Genomic DNA, 25751 nt, shown 5'->3' with positions numbered 1-25751 from the left:
GTCCAACTAGCATCGCTAGCCTCCTTCACTCATGCTGCCAAACATTCCCTTGTAAAACTGACTATCCTACCGATCCTTGACTTCGGCGATGTCATTTACAAAATAGCCTCCAACACTCTACTCAGTAAACTGGATGTAGTCTATCACAGTGCCATCCGTTTTGTCACTAAAGCCCCATATACTACCCACCACTGCGACCTGTATGCTCTCGTTGGCTGGCCCTCACTACATATTCGTCGCCAAACCCACTGGCTCCAGGTCATCTATAAGTCTTTGCTAGGTAACGCCCCGCCTTATCTAAGCTCAGTGGTCACCATAGCAACACCACCCGTAGCACACGCTACAGCAGGTATATTTCACTGGTCATCCCCAAAGCCAACACTTCCTTTGGCCGCCTTTCCTTCCAGTTCTCTGCTGCCAATGACTGGAACGAATTGCAAAAATCACTGAAGCTGGAGTCTTATATCTCCCTCTCTAACTTTAAGCATCAGCTGTCAGAGGGGCTTACCAATCACTGTACCTGTACACAACCAATCTGTAAAAAGCACACCCAACTACCTCATCCCCATATTATTACTTACCCTCTTGCTCTTTTGCACCCCAGTATCTCTACTTGCACATCATCATCTGCACATCTATCACTCCAGTGTTAATGCTAAATTGTAATTATTTAGCCTCTATGGCCTATTTATTGCCTTACCTCCCTACTCTTCTACATTTGCACACACTGTACATATATTTTTCTATTGTGTAATTGACTGTACGTTTGTTTATGTGTAACTCTGTGATGTTGTTTTTGTCGCACTGCTCTGCTTTATCTTGGCCAGGTCGCAGTTGTAAACTTGTTCTCAACTGGCCTACCTGGTTAAATAAAGGTGAAATTATACAAATTAAAAATGAATCAATAAAAATGGGTACAAAACAAATGCTCAAAAATAAATACCACTTATCACTATTAGGACAACAATTAAGAAGCTTAAAACTACTGGAACAGTGGTAAACTTGCCTGGTAGATGACACATGTATCTTGTTCTGATGCACAGTGAGGAAGATATTTCGTGAGGAAAATAAAAATCCAAGGGACAGTTGGAGAATTACAGAACCTGGTCACATCTTGGGGTCACCAAGTCTCCAAATGTACAATTAGACGCCACCTCCATGCTAAAAGGCTATTTGGAAGGGTTACCAGAAAAAAAGACTATTGAGAGCAACCAACAAATGTAAATGTCTGGAATTTGTTAAACGGCATTGGCACTTGCATTGTAACTAGATGCTATGGTCAGATGAGATGAAAATAGTGTTCTTAGGCCACGCCGACCAGTGGTTGGGTTGGCATCGAAAGAAGGATACAAATGCTGAAAGTACATCATACCTAATGTCAAATGTGGTGGTGGATCTTTGATGTTATGGGGCTATTTTGCTTCCACTGCATCTTCCAGCAAGACAATGACCCCAAGCACACATAAAAATCCACAAGAAATGGTTAATTGACCACAAAATCAACATTTTGCAATGGCCATATCAGGTTTCAGGTAAGGGCAGACTGTGTTGAAGTAACAATGTTTATTGCAACAGGGGCAGGCAAACGACAGGTCAAGGCAGGCAGGTAATCCAGAGTAGTGGGACCAAGGTACAGGACGGCAGGCAGGCCCAGGGTCGGGGTCAGGTCAGGCAGAGGTCGGTAATCCAGAGTAGAGGCAAAGGTACAGGACGGCAGGCAGGCTCAGGGGGGAACAGGAGCTGAGAAACCACTGGTTGACTTGAACTAACAAGACGAACTGGCACAGACAGACAGAAAACACAGGTATAAATACCCAGGGGATAAGTGGGGAAGATAGGCAACACTTGGAGGGGGGTGGAGACAAGCACAAGGACAGGTGAAACAGATCAGGGCGTCACATGCCATCAGACTCCGGACTTGAACCCCATCAAACACCTGTGGTTTGAATTGAAGAGGGTCCATAAGCGCAGGCCAAGGGATATCAAAGAATTGGAAAGATTCTGTATGGACGAATGGTCTAAGATCCTTCCCAATGTGTTCTCCAATGTCATTAAACTTATTGAAAAAGGCTCAGTGCTGTTATCCTTGCAAGGGAAGGGTGCAAAAAGTATTGAAAACAGTTGTGCCAACAATTTTTAGACCTACCTTTTTAGATTTGTTTTATTAATTCTTAATTAATTTATAATTTTCTCAATAATGTGAGCATACAATATAGCTCAGTATTTGTATTATTTATTTTATAGAGTATTTTTTCCCCTCATCTTTATCAAGGGTGCCAATAATTTTGGATGATGGTTATCGATCGTCAATCAGGCTTACAACAATGTGCTGTGTTCTCTCTCTCTCTCTCTCACTGTTATTGTTCAGTTTTTAATGAGGTCTGCTCAGATTAATATTTACTCATGTTGTGATTTGTGCCTCTGTCTAAATGGCAAATGTCTGCCTTGATTCTGACTCAAATGTTATTGGTCGCATACACATAGTTAGCAGATGTTTTCACAACTGTAGCGAAATGCTTGTAAAGATAATTGCCCCATGTGAGATTAGAACTCGCAACCGTTGAAATATGGCTAACTGTTTTAGCAGTCTGCGCCACCAATCAGTCATCAGCTGCATCAGCACTGTGGGCCTTTCGCTTAGTGTAAAATAACTGATCTGACAAACAGTTTACCTTCTATATTCGTCCTTCTTTATCAGCAAGGTATCAGCAACACTGGGTTCAAAAAAAAATATTAAGTAGGTATTATGAAAGACATACCATTACTCAACTCAACGCATGGACACTCAAGGCCAGGTTTATATTCACACATACAGTAGAAAGCATACTGTTGGGCTGTTGTTTATTTAGTAGTTATTTCTGCTGGGATTTTTTGTTGTTGTTTCCAGAAGTATAGCAGTGCTTATTCTTTTGACTAATGTAACTTTATTTTTATATTTTCACATATTTTTTTTCATCTAGGATATACACCGAATATGTGTTATGAAAGAGATAAAATAGAGAGATAGATAGAATGTTTCCATGTAACTAGGGCTGCAGAATTCACTGTTTTTCACAAAATCCTGGTTGGAGGGCTCTGGATTTCCTACTTATTCCCTCCTAATTCCAGGAATCCACCAACCAGGATTTCGGGAAAAGCAGGGAATTTATTGAAAGTTCCCGGACCTTTGCAGCCCTACATGTAACTGATAAAAGGCAATAAATCCAGTCTGACTTCATATCAGGGAAACACTGAGGTCTCAGGAGAATAATACTGGACAGTTTTCACTGCTCTGCCTCGTCAATACGATCACATACATATTATCTATTGATGTATCAAGGCAGTGTGTGAAATTGAGCTGTACATTTTCTCAACTGTGTGGATATACAGTACGCTTCCCTGACATGAGAACCCAGTGTTGTCTGGATCAGCGGGATCCGTACGGGAGTTGCAGCGATGAGACAAGACTGTAACTACTACCAATTGGATACCATGAAATTGGGGAGAAAAAAAGAGAAAGGGATAGATATAGATACTTTATAGCCTACTAGGCAAGCAATGTTTTGTTTCTGGATTTTTGCAGCACAGCCTGAATTGTGTAGCAAAATGTGTGGCCAAAAAAGCACAATTGATTCCTTCAAAACCACGTGCCATTTACTCCTCAGACAGCAACAGATGCACAGTATTTACAGTGCATTCAAAAAGTATTCAGACCCTTAGACTTTTTCCACATTTGGTTAATGTTATTCAAAAATTGATTAAATAGTCACCCCCCCCCCCCATCAATCTACACACAATACCCCATAACGACAAAGCAAAAAACGTTTTGGGGGAAATTTGGCCCAAAAAATAAAAACATATCTACATAAGTATTCGGACCCTTTACTCCGTACATTGTTGAAAAACCTTTGGCAACGATTACAGCTTCGACTTTTCTTGGGTATGACGCTACAAGCTTGGCACACCTGTATTTGGGGAGTTTCTCCCATTCTTCTCCACAGATTCTCTCAAGCTCTGTCAGGTTGGACGGGGAGGGTCGCTGCACAGCTATTTTCAGGTCTCTCCAGAGATGTTCGATCGGAATCAAGTCCGGGCTCTGGCTGGGCTTCTCAAGGACATTCAGAGACTTGTCCCAAAGCCACTCCTGCATTGTGTTGGCTGTGTGCTTAGGGTCGTTCTCCTGTTGGAAGGTGAACCTTCGCCCCCAGTCTGAGGTCCTGAGCGCTCTGGAGCAGGTTTTCATCAAGGATCTCTCTGTACCTTGCTCCATTCATTTTCCCCTCGATCCAGACTAGTCTCCCAGTCCCTGCTGCTGAAAAACTTCCCCACACCATGATGCTACCACCCCCATGCTTCACCGTAGGGATGGTGCAAGGTTTCCTCCAGACGTGTCGCTTGTCATTCAGGCCAAAGAGTTCAGTCTTGGTTTCATCAGACCAGAGAATCTTGTTACTCATGGTCTGAGAGTCCTTTAGGTGCCTTTTGGCAAACTCCAAGCGGGCTGTCATGTGCCTTTTACTGAGGAGTGGCTTCCGTCTGGCCTCTCTACCATAAAGGCCTGAATGGTGGAGTGCTGCAGAGATGGTTGTCCTTCTGGAAGGTTCTCCCATCTCCATAGAGGAACTCTGGAGCTCTGTCAGACTGACCATCGGGTTCTTGGTCACCTCCCTGACCAAGGCCCTTCTCTCCTGATTGCTCAGTTTGGCCATGCGGCCAGCTCTAGGAAGAGTCTTGGTGGTTCCAAACTTCTTCCATTTAAGAATGATGGAGGCCACTGTGTTCTTGGGGACCTTCAATGCCGCAGAAATGTTTTGGTACTTCACATCTGTGCCTCGACACAATCCTGTTTCAGAGCTCTACGGACAATTCCTTCGACCTCATGTCTTGGTTTTTGCTCTGACAACTGTGGGACCTTATATAGACAGTGTGTCCCTTTCCAAATAATTTCCAATCAATTGAATTTACCACAGGTGGACTCCAATCAAGTTGTAGAAACATCTCAAGGATGATCAATGGAAACAGGATGCACCTGAGCTCAATTTCGAGTCTCATACCAAAGGGTCTGAATACCTATGTAAATAAGCTATTTCTGTTTTTTAATTTTAATACATTTTATCCTTGTCATTCTGGGGTATTGTGTGTAGATTGATGAGGGAAAAAAGTTATTTCATCAATTTTAGAACAAGGCTGTAACGTAACAAATGTGTAAAAACTCAACGGCTCTGAATACTTTCCGAATGCACTGTATACTTTATGTCATACAGCACTAACACTCACAGTGGAGAGGAGAGGGAACCATCCATTCCTTTATTTATTGTCAAAGTCATTGCAGCAGTGTCGGTGAGGCATTTCTGGTGTTTGGCGACAGAGCTGTTTAATTAAGTGGCTTTTCACCAATGTTTTTGTATAGCGTTCCTTGTTGTTGTTTTGGTTTTCATCCCATGCCAGCGATGGGAGGATAAGGGAGGGATGGAGAGGGGACAGGAGGGGCAGAGGAGTTGGGAGAATATAAAACAGCAGAGCCTACCTGGTCAGAACCTCATCCATTCCCCAGACAGGCAACAATGCCCTGAGAGACAGAGACAGAGAGGTGCTGGAATAAAAGCAGAGAAAAGGCAGATGTGTGTGCGCGTGTGTGCGCATGTGTTCGCGTTGTGTGCGCATGTGTGTTTGTGTGCATTTGCGTATGTATGCATGATGTGTCTGGGTCCATACTCGCATGCAAGAGGGTGGGGTGGATGCACATAATATATGTGTGTGTGTGTGTGTGTGTGTGTGTGTGTGTGTGTGTGTGTGTGTGTGTGTGTGTGTGTGTGTGTGTGTGTGTGTGTGTGTGTGTGTGTGTGTGTGTGTGTGTGTGTGTGTGTGTGTGTGAGTTTGTGCTTCCGAGGGATGGGGAGGTGGATGCATGTGTGTGTGATAGAGGAGCTTGAGTGTGAGTATAGAGAGGGTATGAGTGTGTTATAGAATCAGGACGTTCACAGACAGAAGGGCCTGCTTGGATACGGGTACTGTTTGGGACCGAGAGGTCTGTTTTCCATGAGGATATCCCTGGGCATCAACACTGTGATGAGGTAGGGGGGAGGAGGGTGACAGAAACAAGGTGGCACCATTCTTCTGGAATAGTAACATACCCAACTGACTTATCTACTTTGTGTTTGCTTGAGGTTGATGGATATGGCGATATTGTTTTATTAAACGCCTTCGATTGATTTGGCTCTGTAGGCTATTTAGTTTGCATGTGAAGTGTGTGTCCTTGTGTGCATGCATGTGCGTGTGTGTCTGTGTATGTGTGTGTGTCTGTGTATGTGTATGCGTGTGTGCTCTATTGTCCCCCTAAACAATAGCATCCCAGTGAGGTTGTTGTTGAGTGAGTTACCTCCCAGCAGGGAGAGGCTGGGTTTGGGCTGATGTTGTGGGCTGTTTTGTGTTCATACAGTTTCTATGCTGGGAGGAATACGCTCCCTGTAGACCCACAGAACACTGAGCAAACACAGGCCATTCAAACCTGTCAATGCTCTCAGTCAGTGGTGCTGTTGGTTAATTTTGTGAGGAGGCCTTGTGACGCTCTTTTATACAGTGGTGTAAAGTAACTATATTAAAATACTTTAAAGTACTACTTAAGCAGGTATCTGTACTTTACTTTACTATTTACATGTTTGACAACTTTTACTTTTACTCCACCACGTTCCTAAAGAAAATATGTACTTTTTACTCCCCCATACATTTTCCCTGACGCCCAGGGCAGCAAAATCATCCAATTCATGCACTTACCAAGAGAATGTGCATCATCCCTACTGCTTCTGACCTGGTGGACTCACTAAACACAAATACTGGGTTTACATGATGTTGGAGTGTGCCCCTGGATATCTGTGAATAAAGAATTGTATGTATTTCATTTACTTTTACTTTGGATACTTAAGTACATTTAAAACCAGATACTATTTTACTCAAGTTGTAACGCTCGTCGGAAGAAGTGGACCAAGGTGCAGCGTGGTACGTGTTCATGATTCTTTATTTAATCAGAACACCAAACAAAACAACAAAAGAATAACGAACGTCACGTTCTGTAGGCTTCACAGAACTAACAAAAAACAACATCCCACAAAACTAAGGTGTCAAAACATGCTGCCTAAGTATGATTCCCAATCAGAGACAACGATAGACAGCTGTCCCTGATTGAGAACCATACCCGGCCAAAACATAGAAATAAAGAACTTAGAGTTTCCCACCCGAGTCACACCCTGACCAACCAAACATAGAGAATAAAAAGATCTCTACGGTCAGGGCGTGACACAAGTAGTATTTTACTGGGTGACTTTAACTTATTCTAATACTAATCTTTCTCAATCTCAAAGCTGTGAGAAGAAACACCACATCATATTTGTATTCAAGGCAGTCTTTTCGAAACATTTACAGCAAGTACAATCAATTGCCATTCCTGTACTGTGAACATATGTAATCAACAGTTTCCATGACAAACTCTGTTGGGGTTCGTTTGTAAGAAATCAGAGGTGTACTTGCATTATCAAATCAATATAAAACAAGTAAACATTTAGCAAATGATGCATGAAGCTATAATTTAGAGAAAATTGTACTAACAGAGCACTGTCACAACGTGATGTCTATTGTTTTATAAGGAAACGCAGTGTGTAGAGCATCAGTGAAGTATACTGCGTCTACATAATTTTCTCTTACTGAGCACACAGATAATGCACCACCACATCACCACGTCTACATTGTCTGAAATCAGTCTGATGAGCACTTTGTTATCCTGCCCTGAAACACTTTCTCAATGCACACTGTAACTATTTGAGAGCAACAATATTCTGTATTTCTTTCCTCAAACATTCACCAAAGCAACCCACAATGCCCACCTGTTCAATAACCTCTGTCTCCTCTGGTAAATCTCATACCGTCTTTAAACTCTTTCTCCTCTCCTTCACCTCCGCCCCACTCCACCCCCCTATTCTTTTCGGGTAGACGAGGGAGCGTTGGCCCCTGGCCCAGGCCCATTAGCCCCAGACTGGCAGCCATGTGTTCACCAGCAGAGATCATTACACTGAGGCAATGACACCGCTCTAATGCGTCATTAATGATTGATTAACGAGGGTAGCCTAAACAGGTGCATTTATATGGAAGAGCGCCGTGAAATGGCTCTACTCACATCTGCCTGTTCTTTACTTGAGTGTGTCTATGTGAGAGAGAAATAGTTGAAAGAGTGAGAGAACGAGAGAGACACTTACAGTATTTCTCACAGACAACTACTCCTGATGACCATAGACCAGACTTTCTGACTCGTTAATATTACATGTTTTATAATTGTCACAGCATAGCTACCAGATGGTAGCAATTTGTATGGTATGGATTGTTTCGGTCTGGTCTCATCCTTGTGTCTGTCAGGGTGAGTGAGGGAGTACGGCAGCAGAGTGGCCCCTGCTTCAGTGAGAAGGAGGTGAAGACAAGGTAGATCCATGGGAGGACGGGGCCTCCTTCTCCTCCTCCTCCTGGGGGTGGTCTCCCCGGCCCAGGGCTCGTCCTTCCTCTCCAGCCAGCGACACCGGACACGTCTGCAGAGGGATCGCCAAGCCCGCAACAATGTCCGACCCAACATCATCCTCATCCTCACTGACGACCAGGACATCGAACTGGGTAAAACACAGTGTGTGTGTGTTTGTGTGGTGCTTGTTCAGTGTCTGTCAGCATGTTAGTGAGAGAGGTTAGGGTAATGCTTCCTCTTGGCACCATTCTCCATTTGCCCACTCGAAGTCAAGTACCCCATGGCCAACTTCAGTATTGGCATGGAGCGAGTGGCCTATGGCATCCATTGTCTGAGTGCCAAACCCTGGCCATCTCCCTACCCGTTTAAGCCCTTAAACTGCATATTGGACTGGAGTGCCAGTATAACAGCCTCACTGACACCCTTTGTTCCGCTCTGATTGCTCGTGAGAATACCATTGAAAACCAGGAATTTATGGTCGAGCATCTGTTTCACTAAACAATCGGCATCAGCCTGAAAAGCCTTTAGTACACATGAATTCAAATGGGCGACACTTCACAGAAAATATTTATTCTCTCTCTCCCCCTCTCTCTCACATTCCTCACCCCCTTCCATCTTTATGCCTCTCTTCCCCTCACCCTTTCCCTCTCTCCCTCCTTCCCCTCTCTTTTCCCTGTCTCTCTCTCCTCCAGGCTCAATGCAAGCCATGAATAAGACACGGCGTATCATGGAGCAGGGAGGCACCCATTTCTCTAACGCCTTCTCCACCACTCCCATGTGCTGCCCATCGCGCTCCTCTATTCTGACAGGGAAGTACGTTCACAACCACCACACCTTCACCAACAACGAGAACTGTTCCTCACCGTCCTGGCAGGCCCACCATGAGCCTCACACCTTCGCTGTGTACCTTAACAACTCAGGCTACAGGACGGGTGAGTGTGAGCTGTGCAGCATATATATACACACACACACACACACACACACACACACACACACACACACACACACACACACACACACACACACACACACACACACACACACACACACATTATTGCATAGTGAATCACTTTGTACTCATGCCCACCTCTTGTCCCAGCCTTCTTTGGGAAGTACCTGAATGAGTACAACGGCTCGTATGTGCCCCCTGGCTGGAGGGAGTGGGTAGCGCTGGTGAAGAACTCTCGCTTCTACAACTACACTCTGTGCAGGAACGGCGTGCGGGAGAAGCATGGCAGCAACTATCCAAAGGTTCCATCCTGTTTCAGTTTTCACTCAAATATTGGATTTGTAACCTATGATGATGAATAACCCTGATTTAATCATCAAATTCTTAAAAATTATGATAATATTGTTATACAGTAGTATACAATAGTAAACAGTAGTAAACAGTAGTATACAGTAGAAAACAGTAGTATACAATAGTAAACAGTAGTATACAATAGTATACAGTAGTAAACAGTAGTATACAGTAGTAAACAGTAGTATACAATAGTAAACAGTAGTATTTAATAGTGTACAGTAGTAAACATTAATATACAATAGTAAACAGTAGTATACAATAGTGTACAGTAGTAAACATTAGTATACAATAGTAAACAGTAGTATACAATAGTATACAGTAGTAAACAGTTTATCTCAATCTAAATACTGTTATAAGGCAGCCATTATGACACGCTTTATTGCTCTATACACATTTTTATTTCCCTTTCAAGGGAGGAAGTAGCCTAATATTAGAGTTCAGAACCTCATGTACAGGCGATTATTGCTTCCACAGGACTATCTCACAGACATCATCACCAATGACAGCATCAACTACTTCCGCTCCTCTAAGAGGATGTACCCCCACCGACCAGTGATGATGGTCCTGAGCCACGCTGCCCCACATGGGCCAGAGGACTCAGCACCACAGTACAGCACTGCCTTCCCCAACGCCTCACAGCACATGTAAGGATATTGTCACGTTCCTGACCTGTTTTCTGTTAATTTTGTATGTGTTTAGTTGGTCAGGGCGTGAGTTGGGGTGGGCATTCTATGTTTTGTGTTTCTATGTTTAGGTTAGTGGTAATTAGCCTTATATGGTTCTCAATCAGGGACAGGTGTTTGACGTTTCCTCTGATTGAGAACCATATAAAGGTAGGCTGTTCACACTGTTTGTTGGTGGGTGATTGTCTTCCGTGTCTGTGTATGTTGCACCATACGGGACTGTTTCGGTTTGTTCGTTCGTTTGTTGTAGTCTGTACCTGTTTGTGCGTTCTTCGTGTTATATGTAAGTTCTCATGTTTTAGGTCAGTCTACGTTCGTTTGTTATTTTGTAGTTTGTTGAAGTGTTTTCGGGTTTCGTCTTTTCTTTAATAAACTTCATTATGTCAAATTATCACGCTGCGCTTTGGTCCAATCCCTACTCCTCCTCTTCTTCCGAAGAGGAGGAGGACACCCGTTACAGAATCACCCACCAAACAAGGATCAAGCAGCATGAGAGGAACCAACAACAGCGGCAAAGAAACCAGGACTCGTGGACTTGGGAGGAAATATTGGACGGAAAGGGACCCTGGGCTCAACCAGGAGAATATCGCCGCCCCAAAGCTGAGCTGGAGGCAGCTAAAGCAGAGAGGCGGCGATATGAGGAGGCAGCACGGAAACAAGGCTGGAAGCCCGTAAGTCAAACCCAAAAATTTCTTGGGGGGGGGGCTCTCGGGAAGTGTAGTTGGGTCAGTCAGGAGACGTGAGCCAACTCCTCCTGCTTACCGTAAGGAGCCGGTGAAGGCGGATTTGGAGGTGAGTGACGCAGAGACAGTAAAGGAGTTAATGGAGAAATTGGAGGAGAGAGTTATGAGGGATGTACTGGTTTGGTGCTTTAGGCACGACATCCGTCCGACTGAACGTGTTGGTGAGTTGATGTCACCGGGTACCGCTCTCCATACTCGTCCTGAGGTGCGTGCTAGCCGTCTGGTTAAGACAGTACCTACACCACGCACCAAGCCTCCTGTGCGTCTCCAGAGTCCTGTGCGTCTTCAGAGCCCTGTTTCTCCTCCATGCACTCTACCTGTGGTGCGTGTCTCCAGCCCAGTACCACCAGTGCTGGCACCACGCATCAAGCCTCCTGTGCGTCTCCAGAGCCCTGTACGCACTGATCATTCTCCCCGCACTCGCCCTGAGGTGCGTGCCCTCAGCCCGGTACCACCAGTCCCGGTACCACGCACCAGTTCTATAGTGCGCCTCGAGAACTCAGTGTGCCCTGTTCCTCCTCCACGCACTCTCCCTGTGGTGCGTGTCTCCAGCCCAGTGCCTCCAGTTCCGGCACCACGCATCAAGCCTCCTGTGCGTCTCCAGAGCCCTGTACGCACTGTTCCTTCTCCCCGTACTCGCCCTGATGTGCGTGCCCTCAGCCCGGTACCACCAGTGCCGGTACCACGCACCAGGCCTATAGTACGCCTTGAGAGTCCAGTGTGCCCTGTTGCTGCTCCCCGCACTAGCCTGAAGGTGCGTGTCTTTAGCCCGGTACCTCCAGTTCCGGTACCACGCACCAGGCCTACAGTGCGTCTCAGCCGGCCAGAGTCTGGCGTCTGCCCAGTGGCGCCTGAACTGCCCGTCTGCCCAGCGGCGCCTGAACTGCCCGTCTGCCCAACGGCGCCTGAACTGCCCGTCTGCCCAACGGCGCCTGAACTGCCCGTCTGCCCAACGCCGTCTGAACTGTCCGTCTGCCAAGCGCCGCATGAACTGCCCGTCTGTACTGAGCCTTCAAAGCCGCCCGTCTGTACTGAGCCTGCAAAGCCGCCCGTCTGTACTGAGCCTGCAAAGCCGCCCGTCTGCCATGAGCCTTCAGAGCCGTCCGCCAGACAGGAGCCGCCAGAGCCTTCCGCCAGACAGGAGCCGCTAGAGCCTTCCGCCAGACAGGAGCCGCTAGAGCCTTCCGCCAGACAGGAGCAGCCAGAGCCTTCCGCCAGACAGGATCAGCCAGAGCCTTCCGCCAGACAGGATCAGCCAGAGCCTTCCGCCAGACAGGATCAGCCAGAGCCTTCCGCCAGACAGGATCAGCCAGAGCCTTCCGCCAGACAGGATCAGCCAGAGCCGTCAGCGAGCCATGACCAGCCAGAGCCGTCAGCGAGCCATGACCAGCCAGAGCCGTCAGCGAGCCATGACCAGCCAGAGCCGTCATCCAGCCATGACCAGCCAGAGCCGTCATCCAGCCATGACCAGCCAGAGCCGTCATCCAGCCATGACCAGCCAGAGCCGTCATCCAGCCATGACCAGCCAGAGCCGTCATCCAGCCATGACCAGCCAGAGCCGTCATCCAGCCATGACCAGCCAGAGCCGTCATCCAGCCATGACCAGCCAGAGCCGTCATCCAGCCAGGATCCGCCAGAGCCGTCATCCAGCCAGGATCCGCCAGAGCCGTCATCCAGCCAGGATCCGCCAGAGCCGTCATCCAGCCAGGATCCGCCAGAGCCAGCCAGCCAGGATCCGCCAGCCAGCCAGGATCCGCCAGCCAGCCAGGTGCTGCCGTCCCTCAGTCCGGAGCTGCCGTCCCTCAGTCCAGAGCTGCCGTCCCTCAGTCCGGAGCTGCCGTCCCTCAGTCCGGTGCTGCTCCTTATCCCGGTGCTGCTCCTTATCCCGGTGATGCTCCTTATCCCGGTGATGCTCCTTATCCCGGTGATGCCCCTTAATTTAGGTGGGGTTATTTGGAGGGTGGTCATTGTGAGGGGGATAAAGAAGCGGGGATTTATTATGGTGGGATGGGGACCACGCCCAGAGCCTGAGCCGCCACCGTGGACAGATGCCCACCCAGACCCTCCCCTAGACTTTTGGTGGTGCGTCCGGAGTTCGCACCTTGAGGGGGGGGTTCTGTCACGTTCCTGACCTGTTTTCTGTTCATTTTGTATGTGTTTAGTTGGTCAGGGCGTGAGTTGGGGTGGGCATTCTATGTTTTGTGTTTCTATGTTTAGGTTAGTGGTAATTAGCCTTATATGGTTCTCAATCAGGGACAGGTGTTTGACGTTTCCTCTGATTGAGAACCATATAAAGGTAGGCTGTTCACACTGTTTGTTGGTGGGTGATTGTCTTCCGTGTCTGTGTATGTTGCACCATACGGGACTGTTTCGGTTTGTTCGTTCGTTTGTTGTAGTCTGTACCTGTTTGTGCGTTCTTCGTGTTATATGTAAGTTCTCATGTTTTAGGTCAGTCTACGTTCGTTTGTTATTTTGTAGTTTGTTGAAGTGTTTTCGGGTTTCGTCTTTTCTTTAATAAACTTCATTATGTCAAATTATCACGCTGCGCTTTGGTCCAATCCCTACTCCTCCTCTTCTTCCGAAGAGGAGGAGGACACCCGTTACAGATATAGTGTAACAGACACACTAATTGGACAGAAGATGCAGTGTGCTAGTGTACGCTGAATGTAGGATCAGCGATGATCCTTGTTCATTGCAGACTTTACAGTAGATTGGCATCGTTAAAGAGGTTCATGATAAATAGGCATCCATAGATTATGATAACACACTATGGGTCCCAGCCTTTGTCTGCTTGGCACAGTACCCCGAAGATAAGCACTTGGTCCTGGGCTAATACAACCTCTCCCATTGGTCATGTGAGAGACAAACAGGGAGGCAGTAATGAGCCTGTGTCTTTGGTCGATCATCCTCTCCTGTAAGAGTGAATCCCATAAGCATCGTTAAAGTACTGAATAAAAGTGTAACACAGTGATTATGTTCAGCCCAATCTGTTTTAATGTCAACTTTAATTGCTTTATCTCAGAAATCTACACCACCCCCGTTGTGAGCTTATAAATTATCTCGCTTTCCCTTTATGGAGGGAAAGAAAATGACTCCCCTCTTACTCCATCCCTCCAGAAAACCCTTTTCACGTCCACATTGCAGTGACTCATCTTCATCCTCTGTTTAAATCTGTTGTCAGGGCCTTGTGCTCCAAGGCCATAGACGATTAGCTTTTTGCCAAGTCAAATCGATATGCTGTAATGTTAAATATGCCTTGCCACCAAGACCTTATTAGATATTTAGCAGTATGTTAACTTTGAAATCATTAAGGTTCCATCTACCCCTGAGTTAATATTAATAAAATGGTCCTCTCTATGTTAGCTGATATTGATCAGAATGGCAGCAGGTTGCCTTTTCTTTGGTTCATATGCCTCCAATTCAGCATACACAATAAGTTATGAGATCAGTTTCAAAGGTGTAGTTGGAGCCATTTGCAAGCACTGGGAGAGCCTATTGTTGTATATGCCAATCGTAAAACAACACAGGGGTTGGAACCGGTTCAGGGAAAATAACAACTTTTTTGAGGAACGGAAACAGCACCCGGAACACACAAGTCCCCGCTTCATGCCAAGCCCCCTCCATGTTCATTCCTCTCTATAGATCTCTCTCTATTTCAGTTGCATCTCACGCCTGCACTTATCTGTCCATCAAATATGTAAACAACTAGCTTACCCTTTCACTAGCAAGCTGCTCTATCCGTGCTAATTGTGGAGTAAATAAATTAGCTTAATGTGAAAACGATGTTGATTTGACGTGTTCAAAAATTCACGAAATGAACTATATGAACCGTTATTTTTTGGGGTTCGAACCGGTTCAAAACTTTATTATGGTGGTCGGAAAACTGGAACTGAACGAGAAAAATATTGATTTTGTTTGGAACAGAACGATTGGAAATGATTTTGGTTCCAACCCCTACATCATGAAACCAACCACAGCTTTGTATAATCCGATTTCTATTGGAATTCACATGACAATTCAATTCAATACAATACAATATGCAATACAACACAATGCAATGCAATGCAATATAACAATGCTTCCTTCACACCAGAATTTCAAATTTAGACTATACAGCTATGCATATTAAACACTCTTCTATGAATACTGTGAGAACTATCACAATGTTCCCTACCATAATACTATTCAGTGTTAATTCAAAAGATATGTCACCTCTATAGAATGTGATCTCTAAAATGCTTTCCGTAAAGGGGGAAACAGAACCACTCTTCACCCCACCGCCTTTAAAATAACGTTTTTGTTTTGTTGATGAAACGGAGGAGAGGAGCATCCAGCATCGTGGTAAAGAAAAAGTTGCAGTACATATTCTACTGTTCTATTGCGCGTGCAGTGAAACTGTGTTTGTTGGTTGAAGTAACTTCTCTGTTGTTGTAATATTGTAAACAAACATGGCAGTTTCAACAACTACAGATTTCAGCTTAAAGCTCCTCTGGGATTTCTGGAGACATAATGGTGAAAATATCAGAGCAGTAAGCACTCCTCTGTCTCATGTGCTTGGTAAAAAAATCTATTCCATGACAGGAAAAACAAAGACACGTCAATGAAGATAAATTGTGTCGAGAACTAAGTATGTGTGCAGGTGCTTTCTCCTTCTGAGATGATTTGCCGTCTTTACTGGCTTTATCTTCACACTCGTTTCCCTCCATCCCTTTCTCAGAACCCCGAGCTATAACTATGCTCCTAACCCAGACAAGCACTGGATCCTGCGCTACACAGGCCCCATGAAACCTGTCCACATGCAGTTCACCAACATGCTGCAGCGCCGGAGGATGCAGACCCTGCTGTCTGTGGACGACTGTGTGGACAAGGTGGGTCAGACAGGTAGACAGGCAGACTGACAGACAGATAGCTAGGCAGACAGACAGATAGCTAGGCAGACAGACAGACAGACAGACAGACAGACAGACAGACAGACAGACAGACAGACAGACAGACAGACAGACAGACAGACAGACAGACAGACAGACAGACAGACAGACAGACAGACAGACAGACAGACAGACAGACAGACAGACAGACAGACAGACAGACAGACAGACAGACAGACAGACAGACGTCTCTCATGCTCAACTAAATCTACCTGACAACCTGTCTCACTGTGTCCTCCTCCTCAGGTGTACAACATGCTGGTGGAGACAGGTGAGTTGGACAACACCTACATTGTTTACACATCAGACCACGGCTACCACATTGGTCAGTACGGCCTGGTCAAGGGCAAGTCCATGCCCTACGAGTTTGACATCCGGGTGCCCTTCTACATTCGAGGACCCAACGTGGAGGCAGGAGCCATGTGAGTGCAACTTTGAAGCTTTGTATAGTACCTTTTTTAGGATATGTTTCAATGGAAATGGTTATCTTTTGGCGCTTATCTCACTGTTACTACTACTCTCTTGGTAATATCTCTTACGCAGCACTCATCTCTCTCCCCCATCTGCTCTTGTGCCCTCCTGCAGTAACCCTCATGTGGTGCTGAACATTGACCTGGCTCCCACACTGTTGGACATGGCCGGAGCCGATGTTCCCTCTGATATGGACGGCAAGTCCATCCTCAAACTCCTGGACACAGACAAACCTGTCAACAGGTACAGAGGGTCGCAACTTAATTTGCATGGTTTGAACTTAACACAATGGACACTCCATGTCGCTTCAGGATGACCTGAAATATCTTGCTTTTGTTGCAGGTTCCAGGTGAACAAGAAGGGGAAGATGTGGAGGGACTCCTTCCTGGTAGAGCGAGGGTCAGTACGTTACATTCATAATTGAGTCATTAACCCTCCTGCTGTGTTCCGGCAAAATTGGACCGATTTCATAGTTTTCTTTCTGAAAAATGTAGTTAATTTAATCTGATTAAACACACACACACACACACACACACACACACACACACACACACACACACACACACACACACACACACACACACACACACACACACACACACACACACACACACACACACACACACACACACACCTCACTCCCCTTCTTGGCTTCCATGGCAACCCCCACGGGAACCATTCCCCAATGGAATCTTTTGCCCACAGGAACCACACCTGTTGGCATTCTCACAAACAATCGCAACATTGTTTCAATAATATATAGAACTTTTTTTGCAGCTCTGGTGTATAAAGCTTTTTTGAGGCCTTGCTCACAATTAATTATGTGGCAACACAATGACCCAACGATATAATGCACGTGAGGCTCTTGATCATCTCTTTGATCACACTGGTGAGGAGGAGAGAGTCTTTGTTAAACTTAGTATTTCTTATAGTCAAAATTATCCGTACATTATGTTCTTTTTACTCAAAAACGAGTTGTATGAGCTCAGGTCAATGAGGCCTACAGGCCATAAATAGTAAATAGAAGTTCAAAACGTGTAATGTTCACAAGAACTTAAGTTGATAAAAAGATCTAACACAACATTAGGTGATAATATATATATTATTATGGATTTATAATCAGCTATAATAGGGCTGTCATTTTGGACTGGGAACACAGAATGAATTAACATGAAACAAACACAACAGGAGGGTTAATCAAGTGCAATTGAAGGGATAATCCCCCACAGCCATGTGATCAAAGTTTTATGCATGTTTAGTCTATGTTCTATTACTCTCATCTGAGTCCACCCTGTTCACACAGGAAGCTGCTCCACAAGAAGGCTGATGGGAAGGAGGTGGCCCAGGAGGAGAATTTCCTCCCCAAGTACCAGCGGGTCAAAGACCTGTGTCAGAGGGCAGAGTACCAGAGCTCCTGTGAACAGCCAGGACAGGTAAGAGTTCCGTACAATACCCACAGGCACAAACACTTATACATTAGCAGAAATATAGCTAAATCTCTCTCCCCATTTTCCCCTCTCTGAAAAAGGAGGGAGAAATGTAGCTAAATCTCTCACCCCCCCTTTCCCTTCTCTATGTGTGTAGAAGTGGCAGTGTCTGGAGGACCCGTCTGGTAAGTTGAGACTGTATAAGTGTAAGGGCATGGCCAGTCTCTATGCCCCACGTATGCAGGCTCTGATGGCCAGCAGTGGGTCCCAGCAGTGGGTTGGACACGTCTCCAATGCTGGAGACAGCTGTGACTGTGGCCCCCTAGGCCTCAAAATTACACCCCTGAAGAGGAAGAGACTGCCTACCAAGAAAAGTGAGTAGTCCTTTCAGTGGCTTATAGATTTACCATTTATCAAAGGCTTATAAATTGTGCTTGCAAATTATAGGACAAGTGTTTGTTGTCCCGCAGTGGCAGATCAGAAAACTTTACGAAAATATTACATTTTTATTGAAATGAGACATAATACAATTTAAGTTTTAAGTGACTTCCTGTGCGTCATTTAAAAACAGTGACAAATGCTATATACTTTAACCCTCTCTCTCTTGAGTCATTGGCGTTGCAATACCTTTGTAATAATAACATTGAAACGAATAACTCTTGTAACCCCATCAGAGGTAAAGTCCACTAAGAGTCTGACTAGGAACCGTTGGGCCCGGTCCATTCCCTTTGAGCTGGATGGAGACCTTTATGCTGTGGACCTGGAAGAGGGCTACAGGCCCGTGGGCCTCCGGAATACCAGCAGGCCTGGGGAGAGGAGGAGAGGATCGGTCCTGCAGGAGGACGACGATGAGGAGTTCAGTGGAATGGGAGTTACAGCCAGACCTACAACCAGCAACAGCCTTACACCACCTGCCGCTCTTAAAGTCACCTACAGGTGTGTGGTGTGTGTGTGAATATCTGTGAATATGTGTGTTGAGTTTCCATGTTAGTGGGTCTTTGAATATTAGTATGATTAATCTTTATGTTCTTGTGAAGCACACTAGCTTTACAGTAATTCATTCTCAGGTGTTGAGAGGGTGCTGTAAGAAACTGCTAACTGCTGTAAACTGTGGTAAATGCAGTTGTCAGGTAAAGGTGCTGATACAGTAGCTGGTGTGTGTTTTCCCCACAGGTGCTCCATCCTGATGAATGACACAGTCAGGTGTGATGGAGGACTCTACAAATCCCTCCAGGCCTGGAAAGACCATAAGCTCCACATCGAGCACGAGGTACTGCTCTAGTTGATCCCCAATCTGACCTGGCTGATCTGTAGCCTTTCTTGTCATTGCAGGGGTTAACTATTTTGTATGTGTTTTGTGCAGATTGAAACCCTGCAGACGAAAATAAAGAACTTGCGTGAGGTCAAAGGTCACCTGAAGAAGGTTCGGCCTGAAGAGTGCCAGTGTAACACCCCCAGTTACCTGTCCAAGAACAAAGGGATGTTCAGACTCGATGCAGGCCGCATTCACTCACTCAAGTAATGATTGTGAGATGGTGGTGTGTGAGGGAGGGAGGGAGGGAGGGTGAGAGAGAGATCCTCACAAATCAGTGTATCTCTCTTTATATGTCCTCTTGTGGTGTGTCCTCAGCAAAATGCCCTCTAAGCAGAAGAAGCAGTGGCTGATGAAGGAGCAGAAACGTAGGAAGAAACTCCGTAAACTGCTCAAGAGGCTCCGCAACAACGACACCTGCAGCATGCCTGGTCTCACCTGCTTCACCCACGACAACCAGCACTGGCAGACTGCCCCCTTCTGGACAAGTATGGAATGACAGAATGCAGACTAAAACAAATGCAGAACAGTAGTAACAGTTAGAGTAAAATTAAAGAGACATAGGATTCCTGAATTTTTACCACTCTGCTTCATCACTGCCACAAAATGATATATTGAATGATTACTAGTAAGTAGGCGCGTTAAAACTGGCCATGTATCTTGTTTGAATAACTACCTCTGTCTCTTTCCATCCCCTGCCAGTGGGTCCATTCTGTGCTTGTACCAGCGCCAACAACAACACTTACTGGTGCCTCAGGACCATCAACGACACACACAACTTCATATTCTGCGAGTTCGCCACAGGTTTCATAGAGTACTTCGATCTGAACACTGACCCATACCAGGTATCGCTCTCTCTCGCTCTCTCTCGCTCTCTCTCTCTCTCGCTCTCTCTCGCTCTCTCGCTCTCTCGCTCTCCCTCTCTCTTTTAAATCTCACAAATGAGTAGTAGCCTCCTATTGTGATTTTTTACAGTGTTTGGTAACATATCCTGTCCTCTGTTTGTCTGTAGTTGATAAATGGGGTTAGCACCCTGGACCGCACTGCCCTCAACCAGATGCACCAGCAACTTATGGAACTGCGGAGCTGCAAAGGCCACAAGCAATGCAATCCAGAGACAGGTGAGTCAGAAAGACACACACACACATGCAGTACCAGTTAAAAGTTTGGACACTCCTACTCATTCAAGGGTTTTTCTTTATTTGTAATATTTTCTACATTGTATAATTATAGTGAAGACATCAAAACTATGAAATAACACATATGGAATCATGTAGTAACCAAAAAAATGTTAAAGAAATCAAAATATATTTTAGATTCTTCAAAGTAGCCACCCTTTGCCTTAATGACAGCGTTGTACACTCTTGTCGTTCTCGCTTCGCCTGGAATGCTTTTCCAACAGTCTTGAAGGAGTTCCCACATATGCTCCCACATATTGTGGAGGCCAGGGCATCTGATGCAGCACTCCATCACTCTCCTTCTTGGTCAAAAAGCCCTTACACAGCCTGAAGGTGTTTGGTCATTGTCCTGTTGAAAAACAAATCACTGACAGTGTCACCAGCAAAGCACCCCCACACCATCACACCTCCCCCTCCATGCTTCACGGTGGGAACCACACATGCAGAGATCATCCGTTCCCCTACTCTGCATCTCACAAAGACACACCGGTGTCAGCGTATGCGCTACTGGTGTTGAAGTCAGGTGCAGGAGAGCAGAGAGTTGTGATCAGGCGCACACTTTATTCGGCAGAAGCAAACAACAGATGGATGCAACAGTGTCCTACAAACCTCCAGCCAAAGGCAAAAGTGCAAAGCGCAACAAAGTCACAAATAAGCAAAAATGTTTAACAATTAAACATACTCCGGGTTGAAACATAGTACCCGGGGAAAAACCAGCTAGGCGCGTCAATACAAAACACGTAACAAAACAATCCCACACAAAGACATGGGGGGAACAGAGGAATATATATATGCAGTTGATTAGGGAATGTAAACCAGGTGTGCGGGGAACAAGACAAAACAACTGGAACAATGAAAAATGGAGCGGCGATGGCTAGAAGGCCGGTGACGTCGACCGCCGAACGCCGCCCGAACAAGGAGGGGAGCCGACTTCGGCGGAAGTCGTGACAGCCGGTTGGAACCAAAAATCTCAAACCATCAGACCAAAGGACAGATTTCCACCGGTCTAATGTCCAGTGCTCGTGTTTCTTGGCCCAAGCAAATCTTCTTATTGATGTCCTTTAGTAGTGATTTCTTTGCAGCAATTCAACCTTGAAGTCCTGGTTCACGCAGTCTGCTCTGAACAGTTGATGTTGAGATGTGTCTGTTACTTGAACTCTGTGAAGCATTTATATGGACTGCAATTTCTGAAGCTGTTAAGTCTAATGAACTTATCCTCTGCAGCAGAAGTAACTCTGGGTCTTCTGTGCCTTTCCTGTGGTGGTCCTCATGAGAGCCAGTTTCATCATAGCGCTTGATGGTTTTTGTGACTGCACCAACTGACCTTCATGTCTTAAAGTAATGATGGACTGTGGTTTCTCTTTACTTATTTGTTCTTGCCATAATATGGACTTGGTCTTTTACCAAATAGGACTGTCTTCTGTATACCACCCCTACCTTGTCACAACACAACTGACTGGCTCAAACGAATTAAGAAGGAAAGAAATTCCACAAATTAACTTTTAACAAGGCACACCTGTTAATTGAAATGCATTCCAGGTGAATATCTCATGACGCTTGTTGAGAGAATGCCAAGAGTGTGCAAAGCTGTCATCAAGGCAAAGGGTGGCTACTTAGAGGAATCTAAAATCTAACATTTATTTAGATTTGTTTAACACTTTTTTGGTTACTACATGATTCCATATGTGTTATTTCATAGTTTTGATGTCGTCACTATTATTCTGCAATGTAGAAAAAAGTAAAAATAAGGAAAAACCCTGAATGAGTAGGTGTGTCCAAACTTTTGACTGGTACAGTACATACATACATACATACATACATACATACATACATACATACATACATACATACATACATACATACATACATACATACATACATACATACATACATACACACAAACCACTGCTACTTCAGTTCTTTAATAACATGATCTCTATTTCAGGTGGTAATGACAGAAACTCTTTAAGTGAATACAGGTACTCTAATTTTTCAGGCTTTATGTCTTTTTGTCCTTTGGTGTCTTATTGTACATTTTCCTGCATTTCCTACATTGGGTAAATAATATAATGGAACACTTCTTTTAAGCAGATTATAAAGTCTCTGAGGTACTTCATAGGGATTGCACAAATTGTCACATTGTTGATTCTATTAATGAACAACTATTTAGCACAAGGTGAATTCTAAAACGCAAGCATGATACTGTAGCAGCTTCTGTTCCTCATGTTGCAATGAATCCTAATGGCTTGTTTCCGCTGTTTGTGTGTGTGTTTCCCCCGCACGTGCGTGTGTGTCCGCGCTGTACATTCTTCAGGCCAGTTCATCGTCGAAAGAGGCCAAAAGTGAAGAAGCCCTCTTCCAAATCCCTGTGAGTTTGCATAACCCATCTGTTCCTCTCAGTTCAGCCAACCTCCCCCTCTTCATCCAGATTATCTTGCTTTGTTAGATGGCCCAGCAGCATGCTTTTCAACCTTCTCGTTTGAAGCCTTTCATGTAACTAATACTTACCTGCATTTCAATGTCATGCCCTTAAGGCTTAGATAGACCCACTTTTCAAAGTCAGTGGTGTTGTACTGATGAAGTGTCCTTTGTCTTTGGTATTTTCTGGTCATTTGTCAGAGTTGTCTTCTAGTTTTTTCTTATTAGAGTTGCTGGAACTATGATTATCAGCAATTTATACTATTGAAACACTAATATATCTCTAACTGTGTGTTGTTTATACAGAGGGCAGATATGGGAAGGATGGGTTGGTTAACAACCTGTGTCCCACAACCCACCACATTGCAGTCTGCCAATAGAGGAGGACCAGAACTACTGGAGAACCTGAGGACTTTGTACAGACTTCATGGGAATGTAATCTGATCTACCATTATTGTGGAAGTTCATGGAGGACGATGCTGATCCAACATTAGCTGCCACTGATGCTCAGATCATCACCCAGCAAAGCAAATACTGAAACATCCAAGAAAATGAAAAATATAACCTCTCCTGTCTTCTCTCTTTCTCTCTCACACACACACACACACTCATTCACTCGCACAGGAATGTCCTCACCTCTCATCTCACCAGTTGTCAGGACCGCCAAACTGAGTTGGAGACTGATCAGTTGAGTGGGGATACACTTCGAACCTGTACTTTGACTTCCAACAGCCGCCCTGAGTGAACAGTGAATGTGAGGTGTGTTTAATATTAGTCTCTCGTAACCGCCTTAACATTGGGTACCGAGATTAGTTTAATGTCAATTCTGCTGCCACAACCTGAAATGTATCATCCCTTATGGCATTGTGCCACATCTGGGTTAAATCATCACCCCGTGGGAGTATAATGTCAGGCGATAACATCAAGTCAAGCTTTCTTCTCACTGCACAGCATGAAAGGTACTGTCCAGAACACGCTAGTACGCCTGAGGGGTATGCTACAAAGCAGTATAAAGGAGTTAGCCGGCTAACTTGCCTGAATATTCTGAAATAACTTATTACTTTTTAGAAAGATAAGCTTGACATATGTATGGTCTAATTGACTTAACCATAAACACATATCTATGTTTAGCTTTCTTAATGAACCAGAAAATCAGCTGTAAAAAGACATCCACCAATGACATGTACACATTCTGCTGGTGTGAAGATGTTTGTTTGGTAGTCTCGTCTGTACCATTGTCTAGGAGGGTGGGGTAGTGGTTAGAGAAGTCCCATCCTGGTTTAAAGTGAACAACTTAATCAAAGTTGAACCTGCTTTGTAGTATACCACTCTGGAAACTTCTCACTTCTTTTTGTTTGTGTTATGGCTACAGAATGGTTCCCCAGGACATTTACTCCATTATTTTGCAATATACATTATATTAACGTTGATGTCATGCAAGGATTCTTTACACCCCCCCCCCCCCCCCCCCCAAGGATGATACAGGAGTGAGGACAACAACACACCAGACTGTATGGGGATGGAGCTGGTCAGGATATGAAAGACACATCACATCACCACCTTGCTTATCCCCCCTAGTTCACTTTAAACCAGGATGGGACTTCTCTAACCACTACCCCACCCTCCTAGACAATGGTACAGACGAGACTACCAAACAAACATCTTCACACCAGCAGAATGTGTACATTTCATAAGTGGATGTCATTTTCCTCCTTTGTATTGCTAATGCCACCTGCTAGATCCAATCAGGTTAGTTTGTTCAGCTTGCTATACATGGTGCTATGATAACATTGTGAAAAATAAAGACTTGCTGTACAGTATGTATTTGAATGTATGTTGTGCAATTAATATAAATGTTTACAATATTTTTTATAATGCAGAAAAATAGGCAGACCTCTCTTTCGTGTTTGATATGAGTTGACAAATATGACCTTTTAGAAAGAACGTAGCCTGATGAATTATCCTAGCTCTGTATTTGTCCATTTGTCCTGTCTGGACATCTCTCTGAATTTCTCCTCTGCTCTGTCGAACCCCACTGTAGTTTGAAAATACTTATTTAAGATGAGAAAGCATTTAGAAAATATTCACTGTGAAAAGAAGTCCCTGTAAAATGGCTCTGTTGTACACAAGAGTAAACAAGTTACACAACAATGTAATGCATCTTGACATGCATATTCATTTATTGCCCTCATTTTTAGCGTTCTTTGTTTCTTAGGAGTGAGACTCCCGTAGCAGAGTTCTGATTGTGAATAAAGTGTTGATTGCTCTCATGTCTGTTTACTACTTTAACCTTTAACCCTGCTATGTATTGGTCACCTCTCTGTTGTTGTCACTGCTGCAGCTATACATTAGTGGGCTCTCAGGATGAGTGAAAACGTTCTGTGCTAAGAAACTCAACCAGCAGGTGTCTCTGTTTGCATTCTTGTTGCTTACCCCCTGTCTTCCATCCAGTTCACTCTGACTGTGAGATCCTAATCAAAGATAGACACTAGAACAGGGATGTGCAACTTTGATGTGGGGGGTGGGGGCCTAAAATAATCTGAACTCATCATGAGGGGCCTCAGATAATTTCTACACATTTTGTCAATGGATGTAGAAAACATGTTTCTGTTGTAAAATTTGATGAAATTCTACACGTTTTGCCATGAGAAAAGGTTGCAATTTTATAACTAATTTCATGCACTTTTTCAAGTTTTAGTGTTAATTTTGGGCAATTCTACAATAACCCCCCCCCCCCCTACACCAGTGGAGGCTGCTGAGGGGATGACTGCTCATAATAATATCTGGAAGGGAGTAATTGGAATGGCAT

General features: G+C 44.9%; 1 protein-coding gene across 1 annotated transcript; it reads left to right on the top strand.

Annotated features, from left to right (window-relative positions):
- Positions 1 to 8396: 8396 nt before the first annotated feature.
- Positions 8397 to 24092, top strand: LOC120065697 (extracellular sulfatase Sulf-2-like). Its single transcript, XM_039016772.1, has 19 exons — positions 8397 to 8631; positions 9172 to 9411; positions 9579 to 9730; positions 10257 to 10426; positions 15926 to 16076; positions 16383 to 16558; positions 16722 to 16850; positions 16950 to 17006; positions 17911 to 18040; positions 18192 to 18408; positions 18709 to 18970; positions 19208 to 19304; positions 19398 to 19552; positions 19665 to 19834; positions 20049 to 20191; positions 20359 to 20467; positions 22470 to 22503; positions 22839 to 22892; positions 23249 to 24092. Exons 1-19 carry the CDS (start codon positions 8454 to 8456, stop codon positions 23277 to 23279), a joined length of 2655 nt encoding a protein of 884 aa, XP_038872700.1. The 5' UTR covers positions 8397 to 8453; the 3' UTR covers positions 23280 to 24092.
- The last annotated feature ends 1659 nt before the right edge of the window (positions 24093 to 25751 follow it).

The sequence above is a fragment of the Salvelinus namaycush genome, chromosome 20 (genome assembly GCF_016432855.1).
Source record: "Salvelinus namaycush isolate Seneca chromosome 20, SaNama_1.0, whole genome shotgun sequence".
NCBI classification, from domain to species: domain Eukaryota; kingdom Metazoa; phylum Chordata; class Actinopteri; order Salmoniformes; family Salmonidae; genus Salvelinus; species Salvelinus namaycush.
Note: the sequence above shows the minus strand (reverse complement) of the source record. Positions and strands in the feature narration are given on the sequence as shown.

Bases quoted from the DNA above. Each gene is read 5' to 3' on its own strand.
- LOC120065697 (XM_039016772.1), top strand. From the start codon at position 8,454: ATGGGAGGACGGGGCCTCCTTCTCCTCCTCCTCCTGGGGGTGGTCTCC. The intron at 18,971-19,207 runs GTGTGTGGTGTG...TTTTCCCCACAG, and splicing joins GCTCTTAAAGTCACCTACAG to GTGCTCCATCCTGATGAATG. The intron at 19,305-19,397 runs GTACTGCTCTAG...TGTTTTGTGCAG, and splicing joins AGCTCCACATCGAGCACGAG to ATTGAAACCCTGCAGACGAA.